This window comes from Daktulosphaira vitifoliae, unplaced genomic scaffold (assembly GCF_025091365.1).
Source record: "Daktulosphaira vitifoliae isolate Bord-2020 unplaced genomic scaffold, ASM2509136v1 Scaffold_1, whole genome shotgun sequence".
NCBI classification, from domain to species: Eukaryota; Metazoa; Arthropoda; class Insecta; order Hemiptera; family Phylloxeridae; genus Daktulosphaira; species Daktulosphaira vitifoliae.
Window position 1 is genome coordinate 35962624 of NW_026099572.1, and position 26764 is coordinate 35989387.

Here is a 26764-nt window from a genome sequence, read left to right on the forward strand (position 1 = left end):
TTTCACCATGAAGACAAGTCCAGGGGTCTAATTTTTTTTTTTCAAATTAAAGTATATTACATAAGCTTCAATTTAAGATATATATAAAAGTGTCAGACCTTCCGAAACACTTTCAAAAGTTAAGTTGAAAAAGTTCTACTTTTTATATGCATTTTTTATATTTGAAGCCCCCCCATATATAGGGAAATAGTCTGATTTAAAAAAAAAGTATATCCAATGAAAGATGTATATAAATACTACTTCTCATGAAAAAATTGTGTTGATCCATACATTTTTCAAAAAGTTATAGCATTTTAAAGTAAAAAATGTAAATTATAAAATCGAAAATTTTCACACGAAAATAGCATTTGGTAGCCATTTTCACCATGAAGATAAAATAAAGTCCGAAATTTTTTTTTTTCAAATTAAAGTACATTACATTAGCTTTAATTTAAGATATATATAAAAGTGTCAGACCTTCCGGAACATTTTCAAAAGTTAAGTTGAAAAAGTTAATTTTTTGTGAAAAAGTTGTAATTTTAAATCCCCTCCTGTGGGCAGAAAAAAGGTCAAATTTACAAAAAAAATATACCAAATGATAGGTAATGATATCATGCATCTATATAAAAAAAGAATTATATTGATATGTTCATTTTTGAAAAAGTTACGGCAGTTTTTAGTAAAAAAAATTGAAAAAATGTCGAAAATTTGTAATTTTTTTGAAGGTTTCCCCATTTACGGGGAACGAGGGACAATTTTTCAATTTTGAAGGATAATGTCTTCGACTAGATACAATTTGTGATCTTTTGACGTATTGTTGAAAGAAATCCGTTGGGTGAGAGCTGAGAAAAAGTGGTAACAGACACAAAAAAAAAAACACATAGTAAAACCAATACCTTCTCAGCTTCGCATCGAAGCTAATATATAATATTCCAAACAGAATAAATTAAATATGTTCTTTAAATTATTTTGTAAAAAATATATTTAGTTATTTATGAATATACAATATAAGTAAAACAAAAAATTAATGATTGTGTTCATTAAATTTTTTTTTGGATTATGTTACCTTTGTTTAAATAATTGATAAATAACAGAATACAGAACATCTGCAATAATTAAGAACTCTTCTACAACAATTTATATATGTGTAGGGATTGTTAAAAAATTTAATAAATGCATTTAACTGTTCCCACTTTAAATTACGTTAAAATTAATGATCCTTATTTCTTTAGTTATATTATGTAAATTCAATAATAAAATTATTTTGGCTATTAATTAAAATGAGTTTTAATATTACTCAGAAGATTCTTCTTTAATAATTATAATCATTAATTCTCAATAATTATTTAATTTCATAATATTTTGCTTTATACGTGTTTAATAATATTAGTACATTTAAATGATAAATGATATTTTTAGGTATGAAAATTGTCATAAACATATTGAAGATGATTATAACCTATTAAAAAAGATTAAAATTAGCACTTTATTAAATTTGTCAACAGTTCATTGGAAAAAATATAATTATAAAAACTCCATAATGTACTCAAAGCAGGTAAAATTTGTTACTTAATTAATATTATTATACAATTTTATGAACTTTATTTATGTTAATTTAGGTTTTAAATCTTGAATCTGGTAATGTCAAAGCTCTTTTTCGTATTGGTCAAGCTTATGGAGCACTTAATCATTATTCATCTGCAATAAAATATTTTAAACGAGCTTTAGAACTAGTTCCACATAACAAAAAAATTTTAGCAGAATTAATGAAAATTGAAAAAGCACAAAAGCAATACTTGGTTATTGAAAAAAAAATATATGCAAAAATGTTCTCTTCATAAAAATGTATTCATAACAGTTGATAAGTTGTATATAAAATTTAAATTATCTCATTATTAGTTCAAATAGTAGTATTAGTACTTACCATTTTTTAAGTAAAAAATTTATTTATTTTGTTGCATAATTTTAATTATGTTCATAATTTTAAATTACTGACAATTAAAGTATTGATGTTTTTTATTAAGTGTTTCATTAATTGTTTTTTGTAAATGTAAAATTTGTATACCTACATATAAAACAATGTTGTTTTCCTATTTAAATTAATTAAGAAGTAAGTTACCTATGTTTATATTAAAGTTAATTTTTAATATTAATTATATATACTTTTATAGCCGATAATTTTATTTTATTATACAAATCCATTCTTATTTGTAAGTTAGATAAGGTGCAATATTCAAGATGTTCAATAATTTTAAATTTAATGTTTTCAGTTAACAATGTTTTTTTTTAACTAATTATTAGTTTTATTTTCATATTGTTACATTATCCATTTTTGTTATGAAAAAAAATATTTAAAGATTATAATCTTTAAATAGATTTTTATTTATTTTTTAATATAGATATATGAAATATTTACAGGGCTTCTTTGTGTAAGCAATATTTTTACCAAAATTCATTTTTTTATACAAAAGTTGAGGCACATATGATATTTAAGTACTCCAACTGTAATGTTTTTTTCTGAAATTATCATTTACTCCGTAATTCTGTTACACATGAATTATATGAACTGTATAAATTTTTAATTTTTGAAATTATTCTTTCAATAATTTATGTAATAAAAAAAAAGTGTTATGAACAATACTAAAGCAATGTTTCATAATTTATTGTACACTGTACGTTTATTTCAACTATGTTAAACTAAAACTTAATGTTATTTTAAAAATCAAATCATTAGTATTAATTTCATACAATTTACAAAATTTTACAAAGTTAATAATATTTACATATGCTTCTCTCAATAATATACAAATTTCTAAATCTTTTTTATCTATAATTTGATCCTACTGAAATAATAAATCATAATATTTTCAACTCAATGCCATTTATATAAAAATATTAACATGAATAAACAATCATAGCTTTAAATATAATTGGTTTTTTGTGAGAAATAGAATTAATTTAGTGTAATATTTAAACATTTATGTAATAAATTTATATTGTTACTATTTTCTAATTTGATCTATAAAAGACTGAATTTATCTTATACTATTGTTATTGTTATTGTTATTATATGGCATAACTAATTGGTTTTGAATACATCTAACATAATAATTTTGTAATTTAGTATTTTAATTGTATTAAATATCCACTTATATTTTTTTTGTAATACATTAATTTAAAGAATGTTGTATTTTGAATTATTCTAAAAATATTTAGAATAAAAATTTAAGTTAATTATACATGTTATCGCCATTTAAACAATATTGAAATGAAAAGTGAGTAAAAATAAAACTACCAAAACTATATAATAATTGTTAATCAAAACATTCTTTATACTTGAGAGACTGACTCTATAATGTAAAAAAATAATAATTTTATGTGATATATATTATAAACATTTGTAAAAAAAGTAATAACTATTTACATTTATTATATATATTATAATTCTTAGCTGTTATAAACATTTACATACGTTTTATTATAAATAGTCTATAAGTAATTAAGTTTTTGTTCATTTGTTTTTTATTATTCATAATAGAAAATCATCCTAATAGGTTATACATTTTAATTAATCAATGATACTACTTATGTGAAAACTATTGAGAAAATTAAACAGTATTAATTATGTTTAATTATCTGTTATTCATTTGTTTTTGTTTTTCAACTAAATTTTATAAATATTGAATATTTGTAGGTTCAGAGTCATATATAAGATATTTTGTATTAGTTTAATTCAAGGCATAATTAAAAAATAATAATTTTGAAGCAATAATGTTTTTTTCCTGTTTTCATATAATAAAACCTTAATTAAAGTTAGTCTTCTACAAATGATAAAAATTTTTGTTTGATGAAATTATAATTTTTACAGATTTTTTGTTAGAAAAAATTATGTTTTGTGTCTGTTGCTCTTTTTTAATCTCTTACTGGACCAATTTTTTTCATTGATATGTCAAAAGCTCATAAATTATATATTATGAAGATATTTCAACCAAATATAAAAAAAACGAACCGTTGTTCGCTGTACATTTTGGGAAATCCCCAAAAACAATTTAAAAAATCGGTAAACTATAACAATTTAGAACTAATTTTATATTTAAAACTGTCATGACTTTAAATGAATAAATCAAAATAAATATTTTTTTCTAAGTACGTTAGGTATTTTTTTATTGGTATACATTTTTTAAAAATCTGTCCATTTACTTACCTATTGTAGGGGATTCAAAATAATTTAAAAAGTTAACCATTTCAACTTAATTTTTAAAAATGTTTCGGAAATACTGCGTCCTTTAAAAACATATTGGATAAAAGGTTAAACAATATATTACAAGTTAAAAAATTTGATACACAATTAAGGAAATGAGGATTAAATTAATAGGAATGCTTTTAGAATAATAACTGCAAGCTGTGCTGGGTTTTTATTATGATTATAAAATATTTATACTCTATGCAGGGCCTAAAATGAGGGTGGGTTTACAAGAAAACTGAGTCCCCTTATGACAATTAGAAAAAAACTCCATTTGAAATTTGTTTAAAAAGTAAGTTTTAATTTTATAAATTCACGTTATGTTAAAAATGTTAAGGGATCACAATGTTCCTACTTTTTTTGCCATCTCAAATATACTTGAAGTAATTATAAATTCATAAAGTATACTTTATTAACTTTTTTCAGAACTAGATCTACATTTTGGAGATCAGATTGCAAACAATACAATTCTAATTCAGAATAAAATAAAATTCATAAAATAAGTTTTATTCTTCAAACCTTTTCCATCAGAATTTTTAAATATGTCCATACTTCAACATTTCAACCCCTCATTTAGAAAACTGTAGTCATAAATTTAGTTAATAAACAATTGGTAAAATATTTAGAAGGGCTAGAATGATCTAGTCAAGCAATACGACTGGGCCGGGGTCTAACATGTGACAATACAAAATATTTTTAATTTGGATGGCTAGGCACCTTTTCTAACTATGATAATAGAATACTTATAATTAGTAATCTCTCGTAGGTAACATGCTATCCTATGCCACCTTCTTTAAATCACTGTGTAAACACTTGATTTTTGTAGTGAGACTTGTTAGAAGACTATAATCATAATCATAATATAAATTTAGTCTTATATAAACTAAGATTTATAGACATAAACCTTGTATATAACTAACGCAATTACTAAAGCTAGAATATTTCTAGCTATAGGTAATTGCATTGTTAAATTTGGGAGGCATTTTTATCACAGCTATATTACACAAGGAATTCTTTTCTGGCTGACTTATTTTTTTTAAGCCAGAAATAGTGCGCTTAAAACTAATTCGTGAACCATTATTAGTTCTATTAGTAGCCTTGTAACATTTTTTGAAAATATGTTGTTTTCTCTAAATATTAATGGTTTAAATTATATACAATTTTAATTTTTAAAGTAACACGACAATCGCATATGCTATACCACTAAATCAATAATGATAATGCTACTAAAATAATCAGCCTCATCAAAAAAAAAAGTTTTTTTGTTGTTTCACTCATTAGATTTAATACAATTGTAGTTCGGAATTTAAAACACAACTCTTATCAATGATACAGTTGTATGAAGCAGATGTTATCTTGATAGTTTTATATCATTTTGCCAGCTCTTACATTACATAGTTTGATTTAGGCGAGTGGAACATATTAAATACTATCTCGTGTAGTATTATTAAAACTTCAATAACATAGTGTACATAGGTTTTCATTACACAGAACTTTGTTTTGTAGAAAATTAATTTTCTATTTATTTTTTAGTAATATTTTGCTTTTTTTTACAATTGTCCTATGACCAACGTGTAATAATTAATTAATGTTTATAAACTAAATATAAGTAATGTATACTGAAGGTAGATTTTCTAGTTGAATTTAATATTCAAAAAATGGCTTCAGTGCTTAAAAAGCAAATTCTTAAACAACTATCAAGGTGAACTTTTTTTATGAAGATTTCATTTATTTAAATTTTATTTGCCAATATTGATGAACAGGTTTACAAAAGGCTTAAAAGAAGAGGACATAAATATAAGTACTTTCAAAGGTGAAGGTGAATTATCATATCTAGAACTCGATGAAAATGCACTAATGGATGTCTTAGATGTGCCTTATTGGATTAAAATTACTAGTGCAAAATGTGATAGAGTGTTTGTTCAAGTTCCATTTATGACCATTAAAAAAGTTCCTATAACTTTGGTAACAATAAATATTTATTTAAGAATTTTAAATAAAGCTTGCATAGATTATTAAGGTATTTTATTTTTTAGACCTTAGATAAAGTTTCTTTAGAAGTTGAAACTTGTGAAAATGTAGAAGAAATGGCAATGCATGAAAATATACCAGCTTTTCAACCAGGAAAATACAAGTTTATAAATCAAATTATAGATGGAATTACAATACAAATAAATGAAGTTAACATCACATTTAAAGATCCAGCTTTCAAAGCTTCTCTACAGGTTTAAACTATTTATTAAAACTCACTCTTATTTAAAAAAAAAATATTTAATTTTAAAGTTATTAATTTAGTTCAAAATTTCTTAAAATTATGAAATTATTTTTATAATTATATAAAAACTAAGAAAAATACTAAAATATTATAAATATATGCATTAAAAAAAAAAAAAATACATAGTATTTGTTTAACTATGTCTTACATAGTATTTACTAAAATAGTTAGTTAAATACATATAGTATTTGGTAGGGTGTTATATTTTACATTCTATAAAAAAAAAGTATTTTTATCGTCTTTCCTTGTTGCTTAAATTTATATAGCTTTAATTTATTTTAAATTAACTTATTCTGTTTTAGATCCTTAAAGTACTTGTTCAATCAAAGTCACCTAATTGGGAGTTAACTAATCTCAAAACAACACGGTTAAAAAATGAACAAAAAACTCAAATACTTATATTTAAAGAGTTGACATGGCAAATGATAAGGATTGAATTATATCCAGTTAATGATCGATCTAAACCTCCTATAAAACTATTTACAAATGATATTATATGTCGCTTAACTATTAAAAAAAGACTTTCTGGTAATGTACTTGATATCTCATAAAAAGTTGTAGTTGTAATTGCTTTTTTACTTTTTCATCAGATTGCTTTATACTAGGATGTAAATTAGCAATATTAATTGAAGAACTTTTGTGTGTTTTCACTGATTCTCAAATGAAAGCTGCACTCCATTACATTGACTCAATAGCTGGTATAGTACAAAGATCAATGGATCTTTCTAGAAAAAATAAAGCATTAAGAAAATTAGAAGTAATTTACTTATAACTAAATTTTTTTTAACATATTTAAAGTTTTTATTTACTGTATTATAACTTTTTTTTTTTAATATACTTCTTGACTACTTTTGATTTTGGACATATTTAGTGTTTACCTGAGTATCAAGCACAGTTAGATCAGCAAAAAAGAGGTAAATTTGTATCAAGTTCAAAAAGTTCTTGTCTATTTAGTTTTCATGATGTAATTGAAACATCTTATCATTTTGTTGCTCAAAAAGTATTTCTTCATCTCAGTGATGACCCTGGAAGTAAGTTAAATCTTTTTTAGGTATCATTAATTTGAGTTATTAATTGTGTGTTTATTTTTAGGTCGTTCCCTTCATCCAGAATTACAAAATGGAGGTTCTATTCAAATTGAAGTTAATTCTTTTCAAATTGATCTATACCCTTATCATTTAGCTGAAAGTGACAGATTGCATTGGGGTCTTTATAAGAAAGCAAGTTCATCATTTTTTCAATGGCTAAAGGATTCTCAAAATGAATTTTGGGCTAAACTTTACACAGTGGTTCAAGAAAAACTTGATTTATCAGATGATTCAGCTTCAGTAAGTTGTATAAATAAACTTGAGATAGATTTGCTAAATTAACATTATCACTAAAATTTGTAACATCAATAACTGAAAAAAATAAAAGTTAATTAATTATTTTATTTTATTATATTCAAAAAACTAATTTATTAAAATAAATAATTTTATAGTAATATAAAAGTAAATGAAGAGTAGATAGTATAAGTTTATTATTATTACTGAAAAGTTCATTATTTATTTTTTCATATTCTTAGTTAACAACTAGTAAATTTAATTAAAAGTATTTTTAAGTAAGTTACTCAAGACAATCTTTTAATAATTGTTGAAAAAAAAAATTTAAGATAATTTTTTTAATTTGATGATATTTAATTATTTTAATATTTTAAACATTTTTTAATTTGTTAAAAAGTAAAGGGGATATAGGATACTTAAAATACAATGTATCCCTTTAGGGTATATTAAGTAGTTTGCTTTAAATCCCCAACATTAATAATTAACATCACATTAATAATTTTAGAAACTTAACATTGCAAGACAAATGAAAAAGCAGTATTCAAAGCTCATGACTAGTTGTACTGTTTTAAGGGTATCAGATTTTACTGTGTTTAGAGTTCAAACTGGCAAAAAACAAGACCCAATTCATTTTATTAAAAGTAATTAAATTTGTATTTAATTATGAATGTTAATTATTTGTTTAATTTATTAGCTTCAGTAAATGATATAATTAAATATTTTATAGTTTAGGTAAGGAAAAAATATTCTCTATCTTTCTAAATTAATATTCTAACGACATTAGTAATTTTAATGTAGTTAAACACATTTAAATATATCTCTGACTTTAATGCTTAAATGAAAAAAATATAGTTTTACTATAATGTTCTTTTAGTAATTATAATAAAATGAAAATTTAAGGCAGTGCAACCAATTTTGTAAATGAATTAAAGATGCATCATATTTTTTGATTGGGTGATAATAATTGTAAGTAGTAATTATTGTGGTCATTGCTTATTCAGGGTTAATATTATAAATTGTTAATTGTTATTAAAAAATGCAAGTATGAGCAGGTCATTTACCTATTTATATAATTTTTTTGGGCTATTGTAATAGGCAAGCTTTATAATATTAGCAAGACTAGAAATTATATACATTTATAATTTTTGTACTGGCTGATGATGTGCATACATTGTATGCACATACTTACATTTTTTTAATATACTTTCAATTTTAAATTTGTTATACTTAAAATAATACATTTTACTAAATAAGTGTGTTTTAAATTTTATATCCTATTGTAGTATATGCAATATTATATTAATTTTTTGATTTGAAGTAAGTTTTTATTTTTTCAATTTTTGTTTAGTATTATCAGTTTTATCCAGTACCAAAGCTATTTCTGTATTTATGTATAATAGTCAATATTATGATTTAATTCTCCTTGATGTAATGTTAACTGGTGTGCTAAAATAATAACAATTTAATTTTTATCTTAATCTTAATCTAAATCCAGTCATTGTTTAGTCTTAAATCCTATAAAAATCTTTACCTCTTAAAATTGTATCAACTTGAGTTTTTTAAATTGAAACATATATGATTAGTCAAGGCATTACAATTTTTGAACAATATTATCTTAGTATTGTATTTTCATACTATTATTATTCTATTTGTTATCAATGTCCTCTCTGAAAAGTTATGCTTGTGTTAGACAAGATGGGAAACCTAAATAGCTTAGTGCAACGGAATCAACCCCCAGTTGCTACACATAAAGGCACAACGCTAATTAAACATATATGATTCCATTAAAATATTGATAATACTTTAAGGGAGATAAAAGAGGATAGGACAACTAATTTTTTTTAATAGTAGAACATAGAATACTCTTAAATTTAAAAAGAAAAAAATATATTATGTTTTATTCTTTTTAAGATATTGTATAAGTTGTTGTTAAGCAATCACCCTGTTATTTTACATCAAATGGTAATAATTACAAATAAAAAAAAATTGTTTTAATAAATTTTGCTTTTGCTTGAATGTATTAAGGTGATAAAGAATGTCATAAATTGCCATCTGATTCAAAAGTAATTCATGCAGAATTTACATACTATTATTATCCAGGAGACATAGCATTTCCTTGTATGTATTAGTATTGATAGAATTTAATAATAATTATCAGTTCTGTCATTAAAAATAAAATTTTTTCTAGTGCCTCCATCAAAGTTTTATGTTCAATTAAATCCAGTACAGCTCAATTTTGATAACTTAACAATTATATGGTTAAATACATTTGCATTAAATGTGTATAAATCACTTATGACTACTAATGTTGCAAATCAAGAAAATTTAGGAAATATGATTTATATAGACATACTCATTGAAGCAATTATGCCTCGTGTGAGTGTGAATCATTTTAATAATATTTTTTAATTTTTATTCATTAAAAAAAAAAATGTATGATTATCTTTCAATTTTTACTTACTTTTATACTATTCAGATAATATTTGAAGAATCAAAACAGATTTATTCTCAAAAAGATAGACCAAAATCATTAAATTTGCAAACCAGTCGTGCTACTATAAGTAATATTCGCAATAATGAACAGGGTATGTCTAGAACTGATTTATCAAACTGTATAAATAATTTGCAACTGTCATCTCTTTTTTACACTTCTGAATATCCAGTTAAAAAAGGAGATTGTCATCCTATAACTCAAAAATTTATAGACCATGCTCAAGGTAAAATATTTTTCTAGTAAATAAAGTAACTCTAAATTAACATATCAATCATTGGAGTAAAAAAGCCTCTTTTGTTAGAATATTTAACATTTATCAGAAAATAACAATAGCAATTTTATTAAATGTAAAAATTGTATTTTATTATTTATAGCTTATATAAGGAATATTACACCGATATTAATTTAATTTTTATTTTATAAAAAAAAATTGCTAAGTTTTGTTTAGTGTTATTAATTTTTCGATTTTTGGGTGGTTAAATATTTTTTAGTTGTGATGTTTATTCCTTTAAGGTACAAGGGTCCTTTAAAGTACAAACTTTATCTTTTTAAATGGAACATACATATTTAATTAGTTCATATAATGGAAAATAATTCAACTAAGAAAATTTTTGAACCAGTATTTTGAAAGATATTAATATTTTTAAATATAGAGTGGAAGTTAAGTGTGGGTTAATATGTTATTTTTTACTTATGCATCACTTTACCACGCTACTCCTATAAAAATATTTATAACTTTTAAACTACTGGTTCCAAAATTATGATCCCCTAATCATTTTCTTAATTAGATTATTTTACATTACATGAAATAGTTATATATGTAGGTTACCATTTAAAAAAATTTATTTTTTTAAAATTTCAAAATATTTTTTAGTAATTTTCTTACAAAATTTTTTGATAGGTTGATAACAACTTTAGGTTAAATAATTATTGAGTTACAAGCATTTTAATATATTGAGTGGGTTTGTAGTATGGATATATGTAATATTATCTTTAATAATTCATGTATATTAATAGACACAAACTTTTACAGTTAACACAAATTTACTATCATACGTTCTTGAATGACAAGAGTAGAAAATTTGTATTGATAATTTGAGTATTAACAAAAGTACAGTTTAATAAACAACATGTGTTAAAAAAATTTTTTTCTTCAACAACCTTTGATTGTATTTATAGAATATTGATAATATTTTATGCTAAAATTTGATGTCATTCAATCAAGTTTTACATTTGAAGTTAAGTTTAACAGATGAATAAAATATATAAAACTAAACTTTTCTCTATAACTATTTTAAAATTTCTTTTTATGTCGTTATTGTTAATCATGTTAAAAAAAAATGGTATAAGAAATAAAAATTTTGATGTATGGTGTGAAAAATATTTGCATTTTATCTTTTTATATATCATAATTTTACCAATTTTAATTATTTAAATAATTACAATTTATAAACAAATTGTACAATTTTATAACAAAATTTTTTAAACAAAAAATAGTTAGATTTGTTGTTTATATATTTTTAATCAAATTTAACAATGTTCAAAGTATTTAAATAAAAAAAATATAGTTATTAAAATACTTCAGTACTTTTTGAATCCTCATATTTTCTATTGACAATTAATAATAACAGTGTAAAAATATATTTTTAAAAATGTCTGTTAAAGTCAACTTCAAATATTAAACTTGAATTAATGACTTCCAATTTTGCACAATCAATATTTTATAAACACAATCAAGGGGTGTCGTAGAAATCAAAAAAAAATTTTAAGTCAAATTTTTCTTATTAAAACTGTATTTCTTCTAATACTCAAATTGATTGTAGAAAATAACTAATGACATGTTTGGAATCAGCATCAAAAAAATTGTTTTAAACATTAAATAACCCAATTTTTATTGATTTATGTAATTAATTTAAGTTATTTATTATTGGAGGTATTACAGAAGTTAAGTTATATTATTTTTATAAAATTTAAAATTAAGATTTTAATTTAGGTAAGGATGATATACGAAAACTCCCTAATGTAATACTTGGTAATTCATTAGATGAATTTATGAATGAACTTACACAAGAACTTTTGTGGATAGAAGCAAAAGATGTATGGTAAGTTGTATCTAGATTTAATTTTTGTGTAATATGAAATCTGATTTTTATATTTCATCAAAACCACCTTTTTTATTATAAAAGTTATCAATTTTAAATACAGCATGGTTTTTTACTCTGATAAGTCTTTAAAAAACATTGAATTATTGAATTTCTGATTTAAGAAAAAACAAATTTAATTTGCAACTTTTATGTTATAAAAATGAATAATATATTATATTATAAATAACAGTTTAAGTTCAAAAATTATACACTAAAATACATAAATTTTTAAATATAGTGAAACTAATTCTAAGTATTTCATTAAACATTATTGTTTCTTACAGAAAATTCTATGATAACATTGATATTGAATAAAATAGTACTATTGTTTATTAACATATTCAATTTTGATGATATTCATTGTATAGTAATTCACTATATATATATAAATACTTTTTGGTGAACTAGCAAATCGTATATTACTTTATTGAATTATTAAACTAACGTCTCTACATAAAAATACAAAATAATAATTGTGAATCTTTACATATATAAATACTATAAAAAATTAAATTATCACTATGAATACAAAAAAAAAAAATGTAGGGACCTGGCTTAATAGATTTTTGTATAAATTGATATCTGACTATAATTAACATTATCCTCATAAAATACTTTGATGTATTTTTACATAAAGTTATCAAAATAAAAAGAGTTGATTACTCATAGAAGACAAATCATCAAGTCATTTTTCTTTTTTTAATCATATAGTACATTTAAAAAGTTTTAGTCTGATAAATGTTTTGATTTGTTAACCGTCCCAGAACATTTTCAAAAATTGAAAACAAAACATATTTTTAAGACAAATTTTTCTAGCTTGATGATAATTTTACATAGAACTATTGTCAAGATAATTTTTCTTTTGAATATAGTATATTTCAATAGCTTTAATTTAATTTGGTTTAGGTTAAAAGCAGGATTTTTACATTTACAGTTTAAAACAAAAATATCAAAAATTTCCTTTGGTTTATAGAACATTTTAAACTATTTTATTAACAACACGGGTTTAAAATTTTTTGACGTTCTAGAAGATAGTAAAAAATTGAAAAGAAAAAATATTTCGAGTGTGTGTATGTGTGGCCTTATATCTCCTTCCAAGCCTTACCTTAAAACATTATTGTTAAATAAAAAAAATTCTCCAAAAAATATGATTTTTAAAATTGGTAAATTTCAACATTTTTTTAACTTTTCTTTCTTAAAACTTTATGAAAAATGATCAAAACTAAATACTCTTTTTATATAAATATCTTAGATATTTACCTTTCATTTGATATATTTGACCCTTTACTTGCCCACGGGGGGATACAAATTTGCAATTTTTTACGAAAAGTTAACTTTTGAAAATGTTTCAGAAATACTACGTTCTTTAAATATATGTTAAATTAAAACTTATGTTATGTACTTTAAGTCAAAAAAATATTTGTTCCAAAGATTTATCTTCTATGTGCAAATGGTTGCTCATAATTAAAAAACATGGTGTTTTTGTGTTAAAATTTTTAAATTAAAGTTCTATCATTTTTTAAAAAATGTATGGATCAACACAATTATTTCAATAAATAATTTGTATAAAAACTTAATATATACACCTTCTATCTGACAGGGGGTTACTGATTTTCATAAATGTTATATGAATGAAAGTTACATTGAATAATTTAGTATTATAAATTTTATGGAGAAATTATAAAAAGTTATAAAATCGAAATTTTAATATTAGCCACTTGATTTCTCTTAAAATAATAACTATGTTAAGAAAACCATTTTTGGTGTTTTTAGTTTCATGTATTTTTGAATTTATCAATTATTTTTTTTAAATTCATCCTTTATGCCATAAAAGTGTATCATCTTTATTTTTTTAATAGCTACATACATATTAAACTGGCTTGTAATTAAAAATTATCTAACTAAGTAAATAACTGGTCGATATCAACTTTAAATCCATTATTTTGGAAGTTATAACTAATTTAAAATGTAGAGTGATTATGAAGTGTGGTTGTTATTTTTATGATTACATCTTACTGTGCCACACTCTTACTCCCAATATATTAAATGTTAATAACTTCTAAAGTAATATTTTAAAAACTGTTTTCTACTAGCCATTTTCTAATGATATAATTTATTATTTTATTAACTAGTTAAGTATGTTTGTTGTCTTTTAAAATAATAAAGTTAACACCCTTATATGGTTTAAGGTAGGAATTAAAAATAAAATTAATATTTAATAATTTGAGAAATATATAAAACTAAAATATACCAGAAATAATTTTTTTAACATAATTATTATTTTAAGAGAAATCGAATCCTTCTATATACAACAATTTTATAACATTTTATAATTTCTCAATAAAGTATATAATACTTAAATTATTCAATATCAATTTCATACTATATAGAATTACTATAATAAATATTTATTCATATATTACACTTATAATTCATAAAACTTTTTAGGATATAGGAGTTCATTTTGCTTTTGGAATAACCCACCAATTTCTTAAAATTAAGCACTATATACAGATTTGCTCGGATCCATTTTTACTATAGTGATTTTAATCACTGTCAGTTATCATCTATTCTTGTCCAACTTTGCTGGGTTTTTATTTTTTTGTTATCAATTAGAATAAATAGTGTTATATTGGAATTAATAAAATTATAAATGAAAGAATAAAAGAAATCTTTTAAAGCATAATTTTAGCTTTAATATGTTCATAAAACAATAAAAAAAATGTTTAATTCAATAAAGTTTAATGAAATAAATAAGTACATTTTAAACACGATATGGCTTTTATTTCAATCAATATTTAAAAGATTTTAAGAAATGCTTTTTTCGAGATTATCTGAATAAATATTTTATAATGAAGAGTTTGCATACATATGCTGGGTGAACAATTTTTTAGGAGGCAAATGTAATTTGGTTTCTTTATAAAATATATATATACTTTTAAAATACATCATCATTATCATAGCCTCTAACTCAACTATGCCTTAATGCTTTGACGGAATTTTTTGCTGGCTATCAATCTGGCACAGTCTCATGACTGAGGAAACCAGTATGGTGGCAGGTGTGTGTCACTTTTAAAGTTCCTATATGGTCATCCATCCAGGATCCAACAGCACCAGAGCAGCTGAACATTAATGCTAAGGTTGCAACTGATTGATCTACTGTGTGACATGAAGTTCTTAATAAAAAAAAAAATACTCATGATATTTCTATTTTTTAGAAGAGCATAAACTAAATATGGGAAGGGATTTCAGTTTTTTATCCTACATCTATATTTTTGTTTTAACTTAAATTAGGATGAAATGTTAGAAATGTAATATTTTGACCTTTTATTTTATTAATGCTAAAAATTTGGCTACCCAACTTTTACTTATTACTAGGCTTGTAAGCACTTTTTTACTTGGTACTCGGTTAGTACATCTATATACTACACAGACAATTTTTAGTTTAGATAATCATAATCAGCCCAGTGAAAGCTGATTTTTTTGTAGTCAAACACAAAAAAAAAGAACATCATAGTTAAATCAATACTTTCTCAGCTTCACATTGATGATGAAAAAGTTTTAAATGCTTTTTGATAGTTTCATATTAAAATAGCAATTAAAGTTTTTAAAAATTAGTATAAAATTTAATTGTAAAAAAATTTGATATTGTATTTATCCAATTTTTATTTAGGTGCATTCGACTAGATCCAGTATGGGGTGACTTTTATGGAGCTCGAGCAGTTGGTTCATATCCTGTGCCATTTTTGGAAGCTTTTCCATTGACCTTATGGATTGAACTTCCTACATTAACCTCAAAAACAGAAAAATTACAAAATGTTATGAAGCATGGTGATATCACAGTTTTGTGTGATGTATCAAATTTAATTAGCATTCAAATAAATCATTATCAATATCTATTTCTAATGCGCATAGCTGATATTGTTGATGAAGTATGTTTAATTAAAGTTTTAAAATTTTAGAGTTAATATCATTTTTATGACTATGATTTTTGTAGTTAACTACTTATGTAATTGCGGATCAACATAATATAATAAAAGATAACAAAAATGGATCATTTGTCTTAGCGGCCTTAATTACCCAAGTAGAAATAACATTTGTTACAAATGCTATTATAAATAAGATTGGTGGAGTTGATGATATTAGTTCAAGTGTTGTAATTGATTCATCTAGTATAGCTACACAAAGTGGACATAGTGTTCAATTAAGCAATGTAGTACAAACTACATATGAGGTAAATTATGTGCAATTCAAAAAAAGGTTAATAGTACCTTCAAATTTATTAATATGCTTTGTTATTATGTTTTTTTTTACTTATATTTTTAGGATGTAGGGTATGTTTATGATATGAGCCAATCATTAAAAATGCCATTAGCTATTTCAACAACTAATGTTAATGTGAAGCATAAGGAGTTTATATCAAACAAATCAGCTTCTGTTGTTTATGATAATCTTAAAGAAATGTCTCAAATTAAAATGGCAGAATCTGTAACTAATGATATAAATTTGCCTTCATTCAAAGGAATGAAAAAACGGTGGTTTACTTTTGGTGCATCTATTGATGTTCAAACTAAACAGAATGACGATTTTAATGATAATGTTTCTGTTAGGTAATTTATCATTTTCAAATTTAAACTAATTTTACTAATAATATATGTGTTATTAAATTTAGGTCTGACTTAAGTTCAGATAGTGAGAGTTTACTGGATTTAAGTTTAGACACTGTATATGGTGCTGATGTTATATTTAGATTTCCATCTTCACAGAAATCTAAAAGTGGTATATCAAAAAATATTGAATTTGCGGCTGAAGCTTTTGATGATATTGGTGGAGGAGGTGAATTAACGCCACCTACAACATCTAGTGAACGAGATTCAATTGGTAGTTCTATTAAACGAAAAGATCTAGTAATAATTAAATATTTAATAAAATGTTTTATTACTTAAACGTTTTATTTTGAATATATCTTATTTTAGATTTCTATAACTACTCTTAAATTGGGACGTGTAGAAGTTGTACATCAATCTAAAGGTTTAAATTCAATTGTTAAAGTTCAAATTACCAATATTGATACAGATGAATGTCCGTGTATACCATGGGATGAATTTCAAGTTTGTATAATTTCATAATTTTTGTAAATTTTTAATTTTGATATAAATTTTTTATAATCTTTAACTAATATAATTGCATGTTTTATTTACTATTGGTATAATACCAAATTAAAAAAATAAAAAAGCATACATTTTTTTATTAAGAAAAAAATTATTTTAATAATAATTAAAGAATTTTCTATGATTTATTGACGTTAAATAACATACGCTAGGTATTATAAATAATCTGATATATTTTTTTTTGTCTCTTTTATTGGGTACCCTAAAAATTTTAGTTACACTATGCCAAAATTCAATGATGATATAATTGTGTAATTTGTATGGAACTATGTTAACCTATAAACTTATAGGAATATACAGTGAGCTCAGTTCCCCAACCTATTTTTATTTAACTCATTTAGTGAAATAGTAAAATTGACTTATTTGTCTAAATATTTTACATTATAAAGTAACATGCACCAAAAATTATTGTTAAATTAAATTAAAAGGTTATTTGTTTAATTCTATTTTCATAAACATTTCATTTAAATTTATGAATGTTATATTACTGACAAACAATTAAGCCTCGCTGTAATATTTATGTTTCTTAATATAGGCTCTTTTGTGTAGATCAAAAATTTTACCTTACATTTAATAAAGTATTTTATTTTATTTTTTTTATGATTAAGATTGGATTTAAGTAAAAAACTTTATTACATTGTTAACTTTTACTCTATGTTTTTCTTTTAACTGATTTCATGTTATGTATTGCTATAAATTTGACAATTGTGTCAAATAATATAAGATTTGGTGGTACTTTAATATTAAATATTATACAAATATATTTTTCCTAACATTTGAATAATAATTTGGCATGATTATTCATAAATTTAACTTTTGTCTGTTTTTATTTGATTGTTTGCCTTGGAATGTTATGGGTGTGCTTACACAATTATTTACTGCTCATTTATCAGCATAAAAAGGTATTTGATTACATATTTTTTTAAATAATAGTAGTTTTGTTGAATTGTTTGTTTAAAAAAATTTATTTAAAAATAATTTTCATTATTATACAAATATCTTATTTGGTATGTGAAATAATTTTTTAGTACTGGATCAACTCACTTAATAATTCTTATATATTATTTTTTGTTAATAATAAAAAATACATATTAAAATAATATTAGTAAAAATAGAATATAGTATTAAATGAATTTTTCTGTTTTTTAATTTATTTAAAGTGGTAGTTACACAGCCAACCTTAATAATAACTAACACATATCAGATCATTAAAAATATCAATGACTCAAAGAGATTAAAAGTTGTAGGTCCCAAAAATTAAATTTTACGGGAGAGTGGTTTATTGATATTTAAGTAAGTATATAAAAACTATAAATTAAAAAATTTAAATAACAAAAAAACATGGTTTAAATGGTAAGTAATTTATTAATATTCAATTATCAAAAAATAAATATAACCAGGTTAACTAACGAGCATAAAAAAAAATTGAGAAAAAATAGACTTACAACTATTAACTTCTTAGCCATTGATATATATGAACATTCAATGTATAACTCATGTATATTGCACAAAATAAACTAATTTTACATTTTCATATTTTATATTACTATATAAATTGAATAATAATTTATTTTATGTTATATATCGATATTGTAGTGTTTTTTTATTATATATTATCAGGATATCAAACAAATATCACCATTTGAGAAAATGAGAATGAAATGAAATCTTGAGAAAATGTTTATTTAATATTTTGTGAAATACATTATTATTTATTTAAATATGAATTTTGATGTAATTTAAAATTCTATATTGATATTAGCTAAAAAAATCATTATGATATCGATATTATTTCAGAGCCCTATATTACATATATTAAAAACTTTAAAATTATATGTGTAACTTAACATTAAATAGGATAAATTCATCACTAGAACACGGGACTGGAATGAAGTAGATGGTGTTGAAGGTGTACCACAATTACCTCAAGTTATGCTCCGATTGGAACATGATATAATACCTCATTTTGATGTAAAATCAATACAAAATAGCCCTTGGAAAAATGATCAACTCTCTGCTAGAATCAATAATATTTCCTTATCATTAAATTCGTGTTCATTAACAAACTTAGGAGACTTCTTTCTTGACGAACAGCCATCCAAACCTCCTGCTTTTGAAGTGAGTTAAAAAAAAATAATAAATTTTTTATGATTATTCAAATACTGTATTAATTTTTCCGAGGATATTAATGTAGAATCAACTAAATACTAATTCAAAATTGTTATTAATCAAAGAATAAAAATAAACATCAAAAATTTAATATTTGAAATATTTTAATGAAAATTTAAAAATATTTAACTCAACTTTTGGAAAATAGTTATAAATGAAAAATTTGTTTACTTTTCATAATATTTTTATTTATGATGTAATATTTATTTTTTAAATAAATATTAAAACTATCTAAAATTAATATATTTATTTTTTTTTTAGGCCACAATTGAGAACACAAAAATATTATTTTACAATAGTTTATTACAAAATGATTCTCAGGGAGCTATAAAACTCTCTAACACTGAAATATGTCTTAACAAATTAAAAATTAAAAGAACTAAAGATGGACTGATATGCATTGAGCCTAATTTAGAAGACTACAAAAAAACAAATGACTGTGATGATCAATTATTAAAAGTCATACATGAATCAAAAAAACTTTCTATTGAAAATGAATATCTCTATAGAAAACTAGCTACTCTAGAGCGTTTAAAAAAAGAAAATTTTGAGTTGAAAAAACTTGTTGAAGAAAATAAGAACTTAAAGTAATTATTTTTATTCTTTTTTTTTTGTAATTATTATAATCATTAAATTATTTTTTAAGATATTGGTTAAATTCGGCACAAGATAACATTAGTAAACTTTTAGAAGAAAAGCAAAATCTTTTAGACCAAGTTCAAAATATAAAAGATTCTAAAACACATGTTATTGTTGCATCGAAAAGATAGCGCACATGTTGGTGCTTTACTTGCACAAATGATGGATCACCAGTGTGATTTACACAGCAAGAAAATTATTTGTTATTGCTATAATATTTGTTAGATAAATACTTGGGTATTAGATTGAAAATATTAAATATACTTCTTTAACTATTATTACAATGGTTGTTTTTTTTTTTTTTTATTCGTTTGTTGTTAATTAAAAGATTTCTAAATTTGACATAAATTAACAAAAACAATAATATTACATTTCTATTTTGACAATTCAAAGACGATTATCAATTTTAACTAGGATTAAATAAAAATAAAATTTTGAAAAATTTTAAAATAACATTTTTTTACTACAAAAAAATTTTATTTGCTTCATGTTAAATAACATTTTTAACTATCATGTTATGTATTCAATCATAAGTACTGAAATTAAGACTTTAATAATATTAATTGTGTTATAACTTATTAGAGTAGTATTTAAATGGTGTTCGTTCATATTTTATCATATCTGTTATATTATTTCATATTTTTATTACTGTTTATTTTATATTATTTTTATATTTGCTGTGATCATAATTATTACTTTTGATACAATTGTATAATAATTCTTCTCATTATACTTAAATAATTGTTTACCTTCTTCTTAATTGTGATTTATAGAAACTTATCACTAGCATTTATATAATATTTTTCTATACAAATTTTTTTCTTTTAAAATATCCTCTAAATATCTATAATAAAAGTCATTAATAATGGTATAAAATGTTAATTAATTATCAGAACAATTTTTATAACTGGCAATTTAATGTTAAAAGATAAATTGATAAATGCAATAATTTTTGTTAAAATTTATTGTTTTTTTTTTATTAAAAATAAACAGGGGAAAGGAAGACTAAATATTATTATACATTTTTAATGTATATTTTAATATTTCAAAAAAATTAATGTTAAGAACATTATTAATTACTTACTATATATTTTTAATGTAGCTGAGATATTAACAAACTAATTAATTTTATTATATTAAATATTATTTCAACTGAAATACTTTTTAAAAATTTAAATTATACATACTTTCTAAAACTTTTACATCATTTATTAATGTTTTTAATTTTGAAAATAAGCAGCAGCATTTTATTTTCTATTAAAAATGTTTTGATAAAATTAAGTATAAATTTAATTTTTATATTTTAATTACAAGATTACAAAACAATGTTTTTCTTTTTTTATTGTACTATGCATATCAGTATATTCCTTTCTATAATTTACTAAAAAAAAATACCATCTTTGAATTTTAAGGTAGTTATATATTTAAAATTATGCTTTATGTTTCTTTGTTGTTGTTACTGTGTTTGCATATAATAATTTACTAGCTACATTTTTAATAAAGCAGTTTAAAATTATTTTATATACTTCGCTCAAACATGTCGTTAAGCTTAGCAATAAATATTTACAACATTTAAAAAATATTATTTATGTATATTTTTAATGAGTCCAATTCCAATATATATATATATATATAAATTATATTCATTGTTTCAATACATATTCTATACTATTTATTGAATAATATTATTTGTTCATTTTTTTTTAACGATTGATCCTTTTAATGTGTTAAATGATAAATATAAAATGTTGATTGTTGCATGATTTTGAATATATACATCACATTACGTCCATGTTTGCTGTGCTTAATTAAATTTTTATGTTATTCAACTGATTTTTTGAAACTTCATTAATCAGATTATTTATTTGTATACATTCTATTTATTATTATAGATTATACATTTTTTAATTTAAAAACTATTTGTCATTAATAACAAACATTTAAATATCCAGGCTATTTAACAAAGAAGAACAATTGTTTAAAAAATATTTAAATACACATTATTTATTGTGCTATAATACTTCCTTTAAATATTTAATAATATAAAATTCTATTACAAATGAATTGATTATTCTTTTTGTCAGTCTCTTTAAAAACTAAAAATATTCCTCTGTAAGAATTTATGAATTTAGAAATTAATAACAGAAATAATTTGACATTTGTTAGTTGAAAACTTACTAAAACTTTAATTATACAACATCCCACTTATTAAAAAATGTATTGTACAATTTAATACGTCGATTCTCTCTTATGTAACTAGAATATTGAAGGCTTCAGACAAATATAGAATTTGGGATCCATATTAAATTTTATGTTATTATTTAATTATTATTTTTTAATCATGTTTAATATCCTCTATAAAATCTTTTGTTTGTGCCCGAGATGACGGGAATTCTTACATACTTCAGTGCAGCGGAATCGAACTTCAGTACCTATACACCGAGACACGACGCTATATCAACTATATAAATTAGCAAAATTGATTGTCCTACTTTTGTTTAAAACATGGCTCATAAAAATGGATGTTCAGGGTTGTATGATAATCATGGTCCGAGATATATATTTAAAAACATAATTTTGCCTCGATAACCAAGTCTGGTGTTTAAAGTATACATGTATTGCCCACAATATTTTGACAAATTTAATAAATTTTGATTCAGCAAATATATTACATTACCTTTTTTTTAATAATTTATGCTTTCTTAGACTACGTTAAAATTATATTTTTATTATAACCTCATATATGCACTATTAAAATGCTTGTAATCCAATAAATACTTATCTAAAAATTGTTATCCCCCTTAACATTTTTTTGTAAGAAAAGATATTAAAATAACCATTTTAAAATTAAAATAAAATTTATATATTTTTTTTTTGTTAAAAAAAATAATAAAAAGTTATCATAGTGGTGCCGCGGCATAGTTGAAGTATAAATGATATCTAGGGATGGGTAGTTCGTGAGTGAGTCAACTCAAAGAGTTGAATCTTTTAGGTCAACTAAACGAGCTTAATCAGTGTGCCATAGTACAGTGACTCAATGACTCAGTGTGAACTACTGAGAATTGAATTTAGTTTAGAACGTCTTATCAATAAATTCTGAATCATGTGAATTGTGATATATAGATTTAACTTACAGAAGTAGAAGTTGATGGAGCAATATTTGGGTCATCAATCATCTCTTCTATTACATGAGTCTTTCTATTTAATAAATTTGATAGAAAATTTAATGGATACTTAGATTTAATATGTCTAATTAAATTTGAAGTCGAAGAATGATTATTTTTAAATTTTATACGACTAAGTCCACACTTTACATGAATATTATCTGCTTCAAGTTAAAAAAATTCCAAATAACACTTGATTTACTTATTTTAAAATGAAATAAAATACCTTTGTAAATTAAATAAAGTGTTTCACAATTTTTGATTTTATGCACAAGATTTACTGTGATTACAGGAAACAGCGTTGACACAATGAGTAAAATTTTAAATAAATGTGATTAGATTATACATAATATGTCAGTTATTAGAAAAATATTCATTCAAGAATAGACCTGTAATTGCATACAAGAAAATTTTGAAAAATATGAGAGAAGAGACCAATTTTAAAATCGATACCAATTAAAATCGATTCAGTTAGTTTTTTATGGACCGAAATAAAAAAACACACATAATCACCTTTTCAGTTTCGCATCGAAGCTAAAAATATGATTTTAATGTTATCTAAGAATGCATAAATTATTCAAAAAAAAAAAAACCCAGCACAGGGGGGTCGCGGCACAGTGGTGACGTGATATAGTTGGATCAAGTATAATGATATCTGACAGTGATTAAAATCACTATCAAAAATAAACGCTTTGATGCAAATCTTTAGATAGTGTTTAATTTTAAAAAATTGGTGGATTATTCCAAAAACTACATGATCTGCTAGTTCATTATTAATATCCTAATTAAGATAAAGTATGTCGAATGAAAAAAGATTATTAAAAAATATTATTTCTCATAAAAAAATAATGTTGATCCATACACTTTTCAATATGTCATAGCATTATAAAGTTAAAAATGTAAAAAATAAAATCGAGAATTTTCACACAATAATAGCATTCAGTAGCCATTTTCACCGTGAAGATAAAATAAAGTCCGAAATTTTTTTTTCNGTAGCCATTTTCATCGTGAAGATAAAATAAAGGTAAAAAGTTAGATTTATAAAAAAAATATACCAAATGATAGGTAATGACATCATGCATCTATAAAAAAAAGAATTATATTGATACGTTTATTTTTAAAAAAGTTACGGCAGTTTTTAGTAAAAAAATTTCGAAAATTAGCCATTTTTAAATTTGTAATTTTTTCGGAGGTTTCCTCCATTTACGGGGAACGAGGGAATTTTTTTCAATTTTTGAGGGTAATGTCTTCGACTAGATACGATTTGTGATCTTTTGACGTATCATTGAAAGAAATCGGTTCGGTGAGAGCTGAGAAAAAGTGGTAACAGACACAAAAAAAAAAAAAAAAAAAAAAAAAAAAACACATCTTAGTAAAACCAATACCTTCTCAGCTTCGCATCGAAGCTAAAAAATAACGAAAAATATTAGCTGGATCTAATGTTATTTGATTTGTCAAATATAATCGATCACTTTGTATATGTTGAGAATTCAACGAAAACACACATAGTTGCGAGACTGGAAGTATTGTTAATCAGAATGCACAATCTGGCGGTAATCAAAATATGCGGTATGTATATTGCAGTGTATATTAAACAACTGTAATGACACATGAACGAAGACAGATTACAAATCTAATTTTGTGTAACAGATACAGAGTGATTATTTAACGTTATCCAATCGATTTCTCTTAAAATAATTACTATTTTAAGAAAATTATTTTTGGTATATTTTAGTTTTATATATTTCTCGATTTATAAGTTATTAGTCACTTTTTAAATTCATAATTAGATAATTTTTTTTTTATAAGTTAGTTAATTATGTAAGTTGTCATTTCAAAAAAATGTTAACATCCTAATGAGGTATAAAGAATGAATTAAAGGAATAATTAATAACTGATAAATCAAGATATATATGGAACTAAAATATACCAAAATTAATTTTTTTAACATAATTATTATTTTAAGAAAAGTAAAGTAAAGTGACATGATTTTTTAATTTTTTTTTTTTGCTAATCCCTTTTAGCTTTGGTGCGAAGCTGAGAACATTAACTTTAATTTAAGATATATATAAAAGTGTCAGACTTNAGGTATTGGCTTTACTAAGATGTGTTTATTTTTTTTGTGTCTGTTACCACTTTTTCTTAGCTCTCACCGAACCGATTTCTTTCAACGATACGTCGAAAGATCACAAATCGTATCTAGTCGAAGACATTACCCTCAAAAATTGAAAAAAAATCCCTCGTTCCCCGTAAATGGGGGAAACCTCCAAAAAAGTTACAAATTTAAAAAATGCTAATTTTCGAAATTTTTTCAATTTTTTTTACTTAAAATTGCCATAACATTTTTAAAAATAACCGAATCAATATAATTCTTTTTTTATATAGATGCATGATATCATTAACTATCATTTGGTATATTTTTTTTATAAATCTGACTTTTTACCTACCCACAAAGGGGGATTTAAAATGACAACTTTTTTACAAAAAATTACTTTTTTCAACTTAAATTTTGAAAATGTTCCGGAAAGTCTAACACTTTTATATATATCATAAACTAAAGCTAATGTAATATACTTTATCATGGAAAAAAAAAATTTCGGATTTTATTTTATCTTCACGGTGAAAATGGCTACCAAATGCTATTAATGAGATACACCTCTTAAAAAAACCCAGCACAGGGGGGTCGCGGCTTAGTGGTGACGTGGCATAGTTGGATCAAGTATATTGATATCTGACAGTGATTAAAATCACTATCAAAATAAAACGCTTCGATGCAAATATTTAGATAGTGTTTAATTTTAAAAAATTGGTGGATTATTCCAAATGCTACATGATCTGCTAGTTCCTTATTAATATCCTGATTAAGANTATTTAATAGTGTTTAATTTTAAAAAATTGGTGGATTATTCCAAATGCTACATGATCTGCTAGTTCCTTATTAATATCCTGATTAAGATAAAGTATGTCAAATAAAAAAGGGAATATTAAAAAATATTATTTCTCAAAAAAAAAATTATTTTGATCCATACACTTTTCAATTAGTTATAGCATTATAAAGTAAAAATGTAAAAAATAAAATCGACAATTTTCACACAAAAATAGCATTTGGTAGCCATTTTCACCACGAAGACAAGTCCAGAGGTCAAATTTTTTTTTTCATAATA

The 26764-nt window shown here is 22.8% G+C and overlaps 2 protein-coding genes and 1 long non-coding RNA gene across 6 annotated transcripts in view; all 3 read left to right on the forward strand.

Annotated features, from left to right (window-relative positions):
* The window catches only part of LOC126894278 (peptidyl-prolyl cis-trans isomerase D-like), a 10156-nt gene extending 8214 nt beyond the window's left edge, over positions 1–1942 (forward strand). For all 4 annotated transcript variants that reach the window (XM_050665201.1, XM_050665191.1, XM_050665181.1 and 1 more), the window contains exons 8-9: positions 1399–1534; positions 1599–1942. In XM_050665201.1, coding sequence (XP_050521158.1) covers positions 1399–1534; positions 1599–1820 — 358 coding nt within the window. In that variant the 3' untranslated portion in view covers positions 1821–1942. The remainder of the gene's footprint in view (positions 1–1398; positions 1535–1598) is intronic.
* The window catches only part of LOC126894384 (uncharacterized), a 90531-nt gene extending 65566 nt beyond the window's left edge, over positions 1–24965 (forward strand). Inside the window, exon 2 of the long non-coding RNA XR_007701389.1 lies at positions 24793–24965. This is a non-coding gene — a long non-coding RNA (uncharacterized LOC126894384). The remainder of the gene's footprint in view (positions 1–24792) is intronic.
* Positions 5570–22500, forward strand: LOC126894086 (UHRF1-binding protein 1-like). The gene is made up of 20 exons (XM_050664777.1): positions 5570–5924; positions 5986–6187; positions 6259–6447; positions 6800–7025; positions 7088–7254; positions 7369–7528; positions 7590–7825; positions 8325–8460; positions 9845–9937; positions 10008–10195; positions 10296–10536; positions 12307–12415; positions 16131–16389; positions 16455–16691; positions 16784–17067; positions 17130–17364; positions 17434–17568; positions 19486–19746; positions 20059–20384; positions 20444–22500. The coding sequence occupies exons 1-20, from the start codon at positions 5881–5883 to the stop codon at positions 20565–20567; spliced, it is 3852 nt and encodes a 1283-aa protein (XP_050520734.1). The 5' UTR covers positions 5570–5880; the 3' UTR covers positions 20568–22500.
* Positions 24966–26764: the final 1799 nt, after the last annotated feature.